At 41.4% G+C, this 14,154-nt stretch overlaps 1 protein-coding gene across 2 annotated transcripts in view; it reads left to right on the top strand.

Moving 5' to 3' along the window:
* Positions 1–3,231: 3,231 nt before the first annotated feature.
* OLFM4 (olfactomedin 4) overlaps positions 3,232–14,154 on the top strand; it is a 38,217-nt gene continuing 27,294 nt past the window's right edge. The window contains exons 1-3 of one of the 2 annotated variants that reach the window (XM_039347273.1): positions 3,232–3,387; positions 6,206–6,265; positions 10,461–10,613. In XM_039347273.1, coding sequence (XP_039203207.1) covers positions 3,301–3,387; positions 6,206–6,265; positions 10,461–10,613 — 300 coding nt within the window. In that variant the 5' untranslated portion in view covers positions 3,232–3,300. The remainder of the gene's footprint in view (positions 3,388–6,205; positions 6,266–10,460; positions 10,614–14,154) is intronic. The other variant, XM_039347282.1, reaches the window with a different exon arrangement.

The following is a 14,154-nucleotide window of genomic DNA, read 5'->3' as shown; positions in this document are numbered from 1 at the left end:
TTGAAAACCTCCAGTGATGAAGCACCCACAACTTCTGGAGGCAAGCTGTTCCACTGGATAATTGTCCTTACTCCTTAGTAGAACTGATGATGTTACCTAGTTAGAGTCATGAAACGTCTGGAAGAAACCAAGCAAGCAAGCTCAGAGAGCACCAAGGACCCCACATTTCAACCCTGATCTACAAAAGTTCTCCTTCATTGTGCTCACTGTACATTACAACATAGTGACTGAACAACAAAACCATGTGTGTTACTGGTTTAATTCAAATGCAGATTGTTGGTTTGTCTCAAGGCATTTTCCCTAGATTATTCTTGAACGTGTACTTTCAGGAATTAAGTCTAGTATAACTGAGTTGCCGTAAAGAAACTGATAGATAGACTGTGGTTTCAACAGAAGCCACATGCATGCCCACCTAAGGTTCAAGTTCATGCAACGGTTCCATTAGCTCAAGGGCCACATCGCACACTAGCCAACATGGTGGGAAGTTCACAAAACCAAAAACCCAATATTATAGGAGACTTTTCCAAGGTCTGAAGGAATGGAATCATGTCTGCCAGCCATAGATGCAACACCACAAAAGGCAAGGTTGTGAAAGGACACGGAAAATCAGCAGAATATAGATAAGAATGCTGGGTGTGGAAATCTTGAGCTGGGTGGGGTGGTTTTTGTGGTTTTTGTTGGTGTGTGTACATGGTGGCTTCCTTCTCTCCCCCAAGAATGTCCCAAGAACATACAAGATACTTGAGGTAAATCGCCTTTGTCTAAAATTGTGTAAATTCCCTTAGGAGCTGGAAGGGGAACTTTCTTGGCAAGCTGTACATTTGCTGTCCATTCCTTACAGAATGGGGTCTGAGATACTGCGGTTCTTTCACCGGCTTTGCAACTCCATTTTGTCGCTTTATTGTGGTGCAGCTTGCGTGCTAGAGAAGAGCAACAAAAATGATTAGGGGAGCGAAGGCTAAAACATATGACAAACAGTTGCTGGACTTGGGTATGTCCAGTCTAACAAAGAGAAGGACTGGGATGATATGATAGCAGTCTTCCAATATTTGAAGGGCGGCCACAAAAAGAAGGGGGTCCATCTATTCTCCAAAGCACCTGAAGGCAGGACAAGAAGCAACGGATGGAAACTCATGAAGGAGAGAAGCAACTTGGAACTAAGGAGGAATTTCCTGACTGTTAGAACAATTAACCAGTGGAACCACCTGCCTCCAGAAGCGGTAAATGCTCCAACACTGGAACTTTTTAAGAAGAGACTGGACAGCCATTTGTCTGAAATGGTATAGGATTACCTGCCTGAGCAGGGGATTGGACTAGATGACCTCCAAGGTCCCTTTCAGCTCTTGTTATTCTGTTATTCACGTAATGGCCTTTAGCATGCTGGTCGGTGCACCCTAAACTACGATTTAGAACTATGCATTTCCCCAATGGGGATATAAATTTTGGAAGGGCGAAGGACCAACAAAGCAATCTTAATTATCCCTCTAATTACATATTCTTCCTTGACTTGGTGCAGTCCGAATTCCAACCTTTCATTTGTCTGCTGATTAATGGGGCCCAATGAGAACTTTTTTTCATTGTTCCTAAAGCTTAACTTTAATAAAGATGTCCATGTTTCACGATCACGATCATAATTAGTTAATTCACACCGGAACCTCACCTTTTGGTTTAGAATTTGATTAGCAAAAGTATTATTACTATTGTCGCAATCTGATTTTTCACACAAGAGTAAGCTGCAGCAAATGCCCTTTTACGTAGAATTTGACTGATGTATTGTACTTTTTAATTAAAAAAAGATGACCCCTGTACTACTCTTTTTTTAAAAAAAACATGCTTTTTTCTGTCTCTCGAGTCTGAGACGTGTGCACCAATTTAATCTGGTTTTGGTTGCACCGTAAATAACGCTTCCACAGGAAATATGGAGAGAAAAACCCATACTTCCTGCTATAATGATTTTTTTTGCACATTATGGACATAACTTCTGAAATAGAACAATCCATAAAAATGTGAAATATCGGCAAAGGCCGAGCTATAATTCTGGAGATGGGCAAGAATAATAATATTAAAATGCAGTATTCCGATCTGGGAAGGATCTTTTTAATTTATTTACAGAATGAATGCCCAATCTAAATAAATAATAACAGAACAGAACAAAACAGAACGACAGAGTTAGAAGGGACCACCCCCCCTGCCCGAACAGAAAGATCCTAAATGGTAAACTATATCATGTCTGTTGTCTCTGTATCTCTCTCTCTCTCATCCATGTCTTTCTTTCTTCTATCTATATACCTATGTCTATATCTATATTTGTCTATCTATTTATCTATCATCTATCATCCATCTCTCTCGTCTGTCATCCATCTATCTATCTATCTATCTATCTATCTATCTATCTATCTATCTATCTATCTATCTATCTATCTATCACTCTATCTTCCATGCCTCTCTCTTCTCTCTCTCTCTCTCCATCTCTAATCTATCTATCTATCTATCTATCTATCTATCTATCTATCTATCTATCTATCTATCTATCTATCATTCTATCTTCCATGCCTCTCTCTTCTCTCTCTCTCCATCTCTAATCTATCTATCTATCTATCTATCTATCTGTCTGTCTGTCTGTCTGTCTGTCTGCCTGCCTGCCTGCCTGCCTATCTATCTATCTATCTATCTATCTATCTATCTATCTATCTATCTATCTATCTATCTATCTATCTATCTATCTATCTATCTATCTATCTTCTCTTTCTGTTCTATTAACTATCTTCTATCTTCTATCTTTTATCATCTCTCTCTCTCTCCATCTCTGATCCATCTCTCTCTCTTTCTCTCATCTATCTTCTCTTTCTGTTCTATCAACTATCTTCTATCTTTTATCATCTCTCTCTCTCTCTCTCTCTCTCTCTCTCTCTCTCTCTCTCTCTCTCTCTCTCTCTCTCTCTCTCTCTCTCTCTCTCTCTCTCTCTCATTTCTACACTGCATAAAATGATGGAGCTTCTATTTCCTGCATTTAATTATCTTTTAGAAACACTTTTCTGAAATTCTGACCACCATGACTGGCTTTGATTAATAAGGAACATGGAACAAAGAACTCAAAGGTTTTTGTACAGTTTGTGGTGGGACGTGACTCCGTGACTCACTGGGCAGTGGTGTCACCCACCTGTATTGGCACCGCTCTGAGATTAGCAGTTGCGCAACTTCCTCCTTCTCACTTCCAGCTTCTGGCGGGGAAGTACCCTGCCAGCCCTATAAACAGGCTTTCTCCTTTCGGCCTTCCTCACATCTGTCAAGACCGACAAGATGAATTTCCTTGCAGCTGCTGGACTGCTGCTGCTTGTGCAGAATGCGATTGCAGATAATACAACTCCAGCTGTGCCCAAGGACGTGGTAAGAAAAGTTTGCAATTCACCTATTTTTGAGGCCTGGTGCTGGTGAATTATAGTCTTAGAAGGACACCCAGTTTAAGCTGAGGAAGATCATAGTGGGCTCTTAATTTTACAAAAGAGCTCTGATTTGTTAGTTTATCATTCTGCAACTATAGGCTGCAGAAGAGAGAATAATACAATCCAACGCTTGTTTTTTTTTTTTTTATAAACCCACCAGTGTGCCTTGTGCACAATCTTAGAGATAGTCTCCTCGCAACAGCTTTTAATCCATAAATCAATGCAGAGAAGGGGAGAGTGGGATCATTGGTGAAAAAATGTGTCTTTATTTCAGTTACACACATTGATTGTTTTTAAAGTGAATATAGAGGCATGCCTCAAAGGTCCTCTTAGCCAGTTGACGAGAATCTTCCTAGGAATGGTTATGGCAGCCGGGATCATCAAAAACAGGAGATGAAATGTACAGCAGTTCCTTGTTGTTGTTGTTGTTAATTGCGAAGTCATGTCCGACCCATTGCGACCCCATGGACAACGTTCCTCCAGGTCTTCCTGTCCTCTACCATCTTCTGGAGTCCATTTAAGTTCACACCTACTGCTTCAGGGACTCCATCCAGCCATCTCATTCTCTGTCGTCCCCTTCTTCTATTGCCCTCAATCTTTCCCAGTATCAGGCTCTTTTCCAGTGAGTCCTTCCTTCTCATCAGGTGGCCAAAGTATTTGAGTTTCAACTTCAGGATCTGGCCTTCTAAAGAGCAGTCAGGGTTGATCTCCTCCAGGACTGACCGGTTTGGTCGCCTTGCAGTCCCGGGGACTTGCAGGAGTCTTCTCCGGCACCAGAGTTCAAAGGCCTCAATTCTTTGGCGCTCAGCCTTTCTTATGGTCCAACTTTCACAGCCATACATTGCAACTGGGAAAACCATGGCCTGGACTATACGCACTTTTGTTGGCAGGGTGATGTCTCTGCTTTTTAGTATGCTATCTAGATTTGCCATAGCTTTCCTCCCCAGGACCAAGCGTCTTTTAATTTCTTGGCTGCAGTCCCCATCTGAGGTGATCTTTGAGCCCAACAGCAGTTCCTAGATGCTTGCTAAGTGTATTCAGGTGCAACCAAAGGAAGGATGAACAGGACACCATAGCAGGCCTGCGATATTGGACATTTTGGGGAGTCTTTTCTAGAAGGATTTCTATGCAATTTTGGAATGAGGAGCTGGAGAAGAGAGAAGCTTCTGTCTCTCCTTAAGAATCATCTTTGCAGAAGGGGTTAAATTTTGCCTTGCATTAGTCTCCTCTGTTTTAATACCCAGTCCATCCGTCAAGGGATCTTGGTAAATCAGCGATGATCTACATTTATTAAATGTATTAGATGCAAAGGAGACACCATCAGATACTCTAAAACTGTAAACCAAGAGGTCAGAGAAGTTCATATCCATGGCAAACTTCTGGTTTTCAGAGCCTCTTTAGATGGAGGTGAGAAGATGGACACATTCTTGTCTGCTTTCATCCTTCTAGGTTCTTGAACATCGCAAGATATTTTCCTAATAGTATTTTCATTGGCACCAGACTCAACCAAGGCAATGCATTTTTAAATTTCCCGCCAGGCATTTGAGGGACTATGGAATCTCTCAGCCATGTCACTACACCTATTTTTCCACAGCAAAGTAGGAAAGAGGTCCTCACCAGGTTGGAAAACGCTCCTAAAAGGGCTTTTTCCATCCTTGAATTGCTCTTGAAAACCTCACATCCATGTTGCTTAATTACATCTTCTTCCTTCTTACTGGAAAGTGCAATTATAGAATCTGTTCTTAGAATTCCAGCATCTGAACTTGGAAACTAAGTTAGTTTCTGGAGATTCGAATGGAAGAACACTTGAATTCCCAAGGCATTGGCCTCAAACTCTGCAAGGATGGGTCTCTGAGGGTTCCAAAGGATGGAACTCAACTCAAAGATACGTCTTTGTTCATGTTTCTTCAGGAATATGAATAAAGATATAGCTGCTTTAAAGAGCTGACCCATCCTTCACGCCGTATAAGCTGGAGAAGTGTGGGGTTCCCCACAAGAGGAAAGATTAGCATCTAATTATCTAAATTCTGGGATGAGGACAAGTTAGGACCAGAGAGCTGTCTTCGAGGGAAACAAGGTCCTTAGTTCCAATGAAAACATCACATATGAAATGGGAGAGATGGATCACCTTAGCTCTGCTCCAAAGGATAATAAAAAATGCATCGCGTTAGCGTCTCTCTTTCTCTCTCTCTCCACGCAATCCTTCAGCAAACTCTCCGAGGAAAGGTAAAACCCCGTGCTTGCAGTCTTTTCTCCATCAGATCATTGAATAGCCCAGCCCTTGTCAGCAGGAACACGTCATGTTTGCTTATCACTGTGTGAAGGTAGCATTTTTATGCACAGGATACACAGAGATAGCCAGTTTGGTGTGGAGCTTAAAGGCAGTGAGGTAGAAACTGAGAAACGATGAGTTTTAGTTTGCTGTTAGACACAATGCCAACTGGGTAAGCTTGAGCAAGTCTTTGTCTCTGTCCCAGCTCTGGGCAGAAGGAAGTCACTTCCACAACACCTAGCCAAGAAAATTGCACGGATTTGACCAGAGTTGTTGCCAGGAGTCAAAAAAGCAACGCGGAGGTACAAAAAAACCCCGTAAAAACAAACAAACAACCTTCCCAGAGATAGATAGTGCATCACTCCTGGCTGTGTTTGAAATGCAGAAATTCAATACTCAGTGTTCCACACTGTGCAGGTCGTCAATTAAAAACAGATCAATAACAACACTTGTATCTATCTATCCATCTATCTATCTATCTGTCTTCTAGTATGCAACTACCGTGCTGTATCGGCCTCCCACAGTTCCAGAGCCAAATGGTCCTGCAGAGGTAAAAAGTTTTAAAATTCTCTTTCTTTTAAAAATTATGGTTTTTGCAATGAAACTGAAATGAATGAATGAAATGAAACAAGTCAGGGTAGGGCTTCTATCTATCTATCTATCTATCTATCTATCTATCTATCTATCTATCTATCTATCTTTCTATCTATCTATCTATCTATCATCTATCTATCTATCTATCTATCTATCTATCTATCTATCTATTTATCTACCTACTTACCTACCTACCTACCTACCTACCTACCTACCTACCTACCTACCTAATTATCTATCTATCTATCTATCTATCTATCTATCTATCTATCTATCTATCTATCTATCTATCTATCTATCTATCTATCTATCTATCTACCTACTTACCTACCTACCTACCTACCTACCTAATTATCTATCTATCTATCTATCTATCTATCTATCTATCTATCTATCTATCTATCTATCTATCTATCATTTATCTATCCCTATCCATGTCCCTATCTGTCTGTCTGTCTGTCTGTCTGTCTGTCTATATCTATCTATCTATCTATCTATCTATCTATCTATCTATCTATCTATCTATCTATCTATCTATCTATCTATCTATCTCTAGCTATCCCTGTATCTATCTATCTATCTATCTATCTATCTATCTATCTATCTATCTATCTATCTATCTATCTATCTATCTATCTATCTATCTATCTATCTATGGTAAAGGGTTTCCTGCTTGAGCAGATGGTTGGACTAGAAGTCCTCCAAGGTCCCTTTCAAGGTGAGGTGCCTTTATAAATCACTAATACCGAAGACAACTAAGTAAGAAACCTTTTGCAGAAACTCTTACAGTGCTTGTCCCAAAGAAGTTTTGTTTTGTTTTTCCTTAAAAAAAAAAATAAGAGGGAACTGAAGAAGCTTCTTGGATGACCAGTACGATGTTTTCAAAGAACCCCCCCCCCAAAAAAAAATCCAGTTGCCCCTTGAAAAAGCACCTTTGGGACAACCATGACCTGGATGATGGAGAATCTACATAGACCCTTGCGCTGGTTAGTTCCAAAATCCATCGGCGATGAACTAAGGCAAACCCTGTTTGCAATCTCATGCACCCCAAATACATATATATTTATTTAGGAAGGACTATCTATCTATCTATCTATCTATCTATCTATCTATCTATCTATCTATCTATCTATCTATTTTGATTTCTTTATGCAGATTCTCCATCCTCCAGGTCAAACTTGTCCCAAAGTTGCTTTTCTTCAAAGGCAACTGTTTTTTTTCCCCTTTGAAAACGTTTCACTTCTCAACCCAGAAGCTTCTTCACTTCTGTATTATTTTTTTTAAGGAGGAAAAAAAGAACTCAAGTAGGTAGGTATTTGTTGTTGTTGTTAGTTGCGAAGTCGAGTCTGACCCATTGTGACCCCATGGTTAGCGTTCCTCCAGGTCTTCCTGTCCTCTACCATCTTCTGGAGTCCATTGAAGCTCATGCCTACTGCTTCAGTGACTCTGTCCAGCCACCTTATTCTCTGTCATCCCCTTCTTCTCTTGCCCTCCATCTTTCCCAGCGTCGGGCTCTTCTCCAAGGAGTCCTTCCTTCTCATTAGGTGGCCAAAGTACTTGAGTTTCAACTTCAGGATCTGGCCTTCTAAAGAGCAGTCGGGGTTGATTTCCTTCAAGCCTTCCTGTCCTCTACCATCTTCTGGAGTCCATTGAAGCTCACGCCTACTGCTTCAGTGACTCCATCCAGCCACCTCATTCTCTGTCATCCCCTTTTTCTATTGCCCTCCATCTTTCCCAGCATCAGGCTCTTCTCCAGGGAGTCCTTCCTTCTCATTAGGCAGCCAAAGTACTTGAGTTTCAAGTTCAGGATCTGGCCTTCTCAAGAGCAGTCGGGGTTGATCTCCTCTAGGACTAGTCAGGGTAGATAGGTATAGGACTGAGTAAACATTTAGGTGACCAGTAAAAATGTATATCATGGAAGGAGTTTGAGCTCAAAATATTTTGAGTTCAAAGGGTTTTACACATTTCTAGTAGCAACTCTTCTCCAAAACAGTTACGTGATTACTTTTCAGGTGTTGATGTACCGTTAGAGCCAGGTATAAAATTAACTAGATGTAGAAAATTAACCAGATGTAGAACAGAAGTATTTCCTTTTTGTTTTGAATTTCCAGTGTCTGGAAACATTGAGGTTTTACTTTTCGAATCAGTAAAACGTACATTTCCTTTTAATGGCATTTTAACCAAATTCTTCAGAAACCGGTTTGGGAAGGAGAGACAACCCTCAAAGAACTTTCTGGAGCCTGAAAGTCATGTTCAGCCTCAGGAAACAGAGACGTAAACTAGATTTTTTTTTTCCTCCCAACATAAAACAGCTCAACAGTAAACAGGGTTAATTATATAATTACGAATCACAGAATACTTGGGAATTATCTGACCTAATATCTAGGTTTTTTTTTTCTTGGAGTGGTGCAGTGGCCTAGAGGTGAAGACACTCGCCTGCTGCTGAGAAGGTTGAGAGTTCAATCATTGACAGGGGCAGATGTTTCTCTATCAGGGCGCAAAGAGAAAATATTGCTGCGAACTCTGCATAGGCATCAGGAAGGGCATCCAGACAGTAAACGCTCAGCTCCATTCAGTCATCCTGTCTCCACCTCGATAAAAGGGATTACAGGGTCATTAAAAAAAAAGAAAAAGAAAGTCTAGTTTCTTTTCTTCACCATGAACTTGTTCACCCTTATAAACCCAATGAAAAACAAAAGTCTGTGGAGATTCTTAGTCAGCTAGGTCACAATTATCCCAAAGATGCTTTTTCGTGACGCAATTGGACTTTTCTTGTTTTTTCTTTGAAGATACTTCACTTTTCATCCAAGAAGCTTCTTCAGCTCTGACTGGATGGTGGGGAATGGAAGGATTTATACTCCTCACAGACTGCTGGTCATTTGCATTTCTTTAGAGAGTCATTGAGGCCACTTGGAGGTTTATCTGTGTCCTCAGGGTCACCTGGATAATACAAAGCCTTCTTGGAGCTGTTTGCATTACTCAGGTGACCCTGACAACACAGGTGGTCTCAACGACTCTCTAAAAGAAGGCAAATGACCAGCTGTCTGAACAGAATATAAATATAAATGACATCCTCTGTCTCCAGTCTACAACACAGTCCTTCCAGCAGTTCCAAGAAGGCTCCACACCCATTTGCACCACTCAGATGTCCCTGAGGACACAGATAAACCTCCAGGTGGCCTCAACGACTCTCTAAAAGCAGGCAAATGACCAACTGTCTGCAAGGAGTATAACTCCTTCCATTCCCCACCATCCAATCAGAGCTGAAGAAGCTTCTTGGATGAGAGGTGAAATGTCTCCAAAGAAAAACAAGATAGTCCAGTTGCCTTGAGGACCACCTGCTTCCTACAGCCTGGAATTGGCTAATGAGGAATTACAAATGAGGTTCCAAACAAGGACGCCTGTGGCCATCAGAGATATCATGAAGCTATTTCAATGCAAACTTTCAAGGGCTGTTTTTCTGGGCTTCCTGAAAAACTGCTGAGCCGAGCAGAAGCAATAGTAGAGAAATCAAATCTATAGGAAGAACGATCAGGATCTTAGGCCCCCAGGTGGCAGCTGAGTTCAGCTAGATGTTCTCTCTGTCTCTTTCTCTCAGTCAATTATAATGGATTAAAGTACCCCCCCCACCCTCTTCTCTGCCTGCTTAGTATTGACTGGCTAAGTGAGAGCACCATGCAATAAATCAACTTAGATATATGATATCAAGTTGTTTTCAATTAAAACTCAAGATTCTCCAGTCCGGAAGAACAGCTTTTTTTTTTTTTTAAAGAAAATGTTAAAAAACAAAACAAAACAAAAATGAAAAGCAACCTAGTAAACTAACTACTGTAGATTCCATTATCATCTTTCGGTTTGGCCAATAGATCATTTTAAAAGCATTCTTCATTGGAAAAAGGCTGTTTTGCTTCGTATTTTTGCTTGAGTCATTCCGCAAAGCATTAATCCTTTGAACAGCTTCAGATCAGGGGCAGTTTGCGATGTAACAGGGACTCTAATTATTCTTCCCAAGTTTTTTTTTTTATGAATAGCTTTTATTTATGTCTCAGTAAGTTTCTAAGTATTCGTGGCCAGTTTTTTCAGGGTGAGCATCAACAAAGTGAAATGCCTCTGATTGCTGACGCTTCCCTCTTTTAAATCTTTTTTTCCAGCCATTTACCAATGTGACCGGCGTCGTGGATGACCGTGGAATGTGCCAATGTTCAGTTTACCTGCCTGATACAACATTTCCTGTACAGAAGGTAGAAAGCCTTGAAATTCTGGCTCAGCAGCTCTCAGCAAAATTTGAGAGTGAACTTTCAAAAGTAAGTGGCTTTAGCCTTTATTGTTATGAGACCGAAACAAAAGATAGCAGATTGGGTAGCAAGCCCTTGACATTTAGGTAGACCTTCTCAGGTGCATCAAGGTTTTGCTTCATAGATAGCTTCCTTAATGTTGGAGGGATTCTTATGAAGGGAAGCTGAGAAAGAATGTGATCCCTTAATTTCTTATGCTGTCAGGGTGACATGGGGGCCTATTCTGCATGGGAAAGACCTGAGCCTGTAGCGATCTTTGTCTGTGAGTCATGACAACGTCAAGGAAAGCCAAGCTTGGAAGCTATCCAGAGTTACCTTGTGTGAGAGATGGGTGGCATAAAAGTTTAATAGATAGATAGATAGATAGATAGACAGACAGACAGACAGACAGACAGACAGACAGACATGTATAGATGAATAGATAGACAGATAGATAGACTGACAAGCAGATAGAGATAGATGCACAGTTGGATAGATGGATGAATAGATGAATGGATGGATGGATGGATAGGATGTATGTATGGATAAGATGGATAGATGAATAGATAGATATAGATAGATAGATGTGTATATAGATATATGGATGGATAGATAGATAGATAGACCAGAGAGAGATGGATAGATGATAGATATAGATAGATAAAGGTGGATGTGTAGATAGATATATGGATGGATGGATTGATATAGATAGATAGATGGGAGAGATGGATAGATGATAGATAGAGAAGGATGGATAGATGATGATAGATAGATAGATAGATAGATAGATAGATAGATAGATAGATAGATAGATAGATAGATAGATAGTTGGATGGATGGATGGATGGATGGATGGATGGATGGATGGATGGATGGACGGGGATTGCTTCTCTTTTTGGTCAGTTTCAACCTTTGTTTCTTGTCCTTCCTTCTGGTGCTTTGGTGAACAACCTGACTCCCTCTGCCTTGTGGCAGCCCCTCAGATATGGGAACACTGCTATATATCTCCCCTATTTCTTCTTTTCTTTAGACTAGCCAAACCCAAGTCCCGTAGCCGTTCCTCGTATGTTTTAGTCTCCAGACCTTTGATTATCTTAGTTGCTCTTCTCTGAACTTTTTCCAAACTCTCAACATCTTTTTTGTGATTATGGTGACCAAAACTGGCTGCAGTATTCCAGGTGTGGCCTTACTAGGGCTTTGTAAAGCGGTACTAATACTTCGCGTGATCTTGATTCTATGCCTCTGTTTATACAACCCAGGATTGTATCGGCTTTTGTGACTGCTGCTGCACACGGCTGGCTCATAGGCAAGTGATCGTTCACTAGGACTCCAAGGTCCCTCTCGCAGTTACTGTTTTTAAGGCAGATCTCACCCAACCTGTATCACCCAATTTGAATTAAAACTAAGTTCCTTAGTTAGACGTGGCGCTGTTGTTTGCTCTGTGAATCTGGCCGTTGTTTGCAAAATTCGAGGGAGAAACCCACCCATAAATAATTCTCAAGTTCTTCAATCTTTGGAAAGGCTGGGGGGAGGAGGGTGGGTAGGGCCCCTTCCCAGTGAAGAACCGGCCTTTAAAATTGGCCACTTGATGAAAAATATGCAAAGTTTCAATTAGATGTCCTGAAGAAGTGGGTTTGACTGCTCCAGCAACTTGGCATGGTAGCAATAAATGAGGTGTCCTTGAATTAATCAGAAGGAAAGACAGAGCACTCAATTATGAATTCTGGCCATAAATATTCATAATTTCCTGGCAGTATAATCAGAGAGACGTTTACCCATTTTGAAAGAAACACACACACACACACACACACACACACGTGCAAGAAGGATGGGGTGAAGGAGTTGGAGACGGTCTACTGGAAGTTAAAAATAATTTTTTGTTTCAATCTGTACATCGGAATTGATGGCAAGGGTGTGACACATGGCGACACACTGAGTTTTGTGTGTGTGTGCCTTTGCCATGTACTCCCTCAAAATTAGGTGTTAGTCATGCCTTCTTCGCCAAAGAATTGAGGCCTTTGAACTCTGGTGCTGGAGAAGACTCCTGTGAATCCCCTGGACCACAAGGCGATCAAACCGGTCAGTCCTAGAGGAGATCAACCCCAACTGCTCTTTAGAAGGCCAGATCCTGAAGTTGAAACTCAAGGACTTTGGCCACTTAATGAGAAGGAAGGAGTCCCTGGAGAAAAGCCTGATGCTGGGAAAGATGGAGGGCAAGAGAAGAAGGGGACGACAGAGAAGGAGGTGGCTGGAGGGAGTCCCTGAAGCAGTAGGCATGCGCTTCAGTGGACTCCAGAAGATGGTAGAGGACAGGAAGGCCTGGAGGAACGTTGTCCATGGGGTTGTGATGGGTCGGACACGACTTCGCAACTAACAACAACATGCTTTCTTGCGTGTGTTATGCAGTAGGAAATGGTCTTGGTTGCATAGAACAGCATTTAGATACAAGCCCATTGAATTCAGAGGTGAGTTGCATTACTTCTAAAGGGAGTGAATTGAGCTGACATGGGGAACAGCTTAGCAAGGTGATTTATGAGCAAAACTATAGCCATGCTGCTTCCTTTTAGTCAATGACTGGCCTGGCCATTCATTTTCCCAATAGTTCCTTGAAGAATAAAGATAACATTCAGTTTTGCAATATATCTCAGATAAATCTGGCCCTATAAATCAAGAGCGGAGTGCATTTGGGCCTGGAATCGGACTCAGAAATACTTTTCTCCAACAATAACTTTATAGCAGGAATAGGAATGGGGTGATCAAGGACCATGTCTCCTCTCCTTCTGTTGTCCCCAGAGATGGTCATTTGTAGAGGCAGAAGAAAGGTGTTTCCCAAAGTCCAACCAAATTTGATCTTCAACGATCTTCCAATTCCATCAAAGAAATGCAGAGAAGAGCAACAAAGATGATCAAGGGACTGGAGGCTAAAACATATAAAGAACGTTTGCTGGAATTGGGTTTCTCTAGTTTAACAAAGAGAAGGATGAGGGGGGACATGATAGCAGTGATCTGATATTTGAGGGGTTGCCACAAAAGCACCCGAAGGCAGGACAAGAAGCAATGGATGGAAACTAATCAAAGAGAGACGCAACCTGGAACTACGGAGAAATTTCCTGACAGTGAAAACAATTAATCAGTGGAACAACCTGCCTCCAGATGTTGTGAATGCTCCAACACTGGAAGTTTTTAAAGTTTTGTCTGAAATCACATAGGGTTTCCTGCCTGAGAAGGGGGTTGGACTAGAAGACCTCCCAAGTCCCTTCTCTTCTCTTCTCTTCTCTTCTCTTCTCTTCTCTTCTCTTCTCTTCTCTTCTCTTCTCTTCTCTTCTCTTCTCTTCTCTTCTCTTCTCTTCTCCTCTCCTCTCCTCTCCTCTCGTCTCCTCTCCTCTCCTCTCCTCTCCTCTCCTTCCGTTCCGTTCCGTTCCGTTCCATTCCATTCCATTCCATTCCATTCTTCTGTTCCGTTCCATTCCGTTCCGTTCCATTCTATTCTATTCTATTCTATTCTATTCTATTCTATTCTATTCTATTCTGTTCTATTCTATATTTTCTGTTCCATGCCATGCCATGCCAT

This window comes from Crotalus tigris, unplaced genomic scaffold (genome assembly GCF_016545835.1).
Source record: "Crotalus tigris isolate CLP2741 ecotype Arizona unplaced genomic scaffold, ASM1654583v1 scf7180000017556.1910191, whole genome shotgun sequence".
Taxonomy (NCBI): domain Eukaryota; kingdom Metazoa; phylum Chordata; class Lepidosauria; order Squamata; family Viperidae; genus Crotalus; species Crotalus tigris.
Note: the sequence above shows the minus strand (reverse complement) of the source record. Positions and strands in the feature narration are given on the sequence as shown.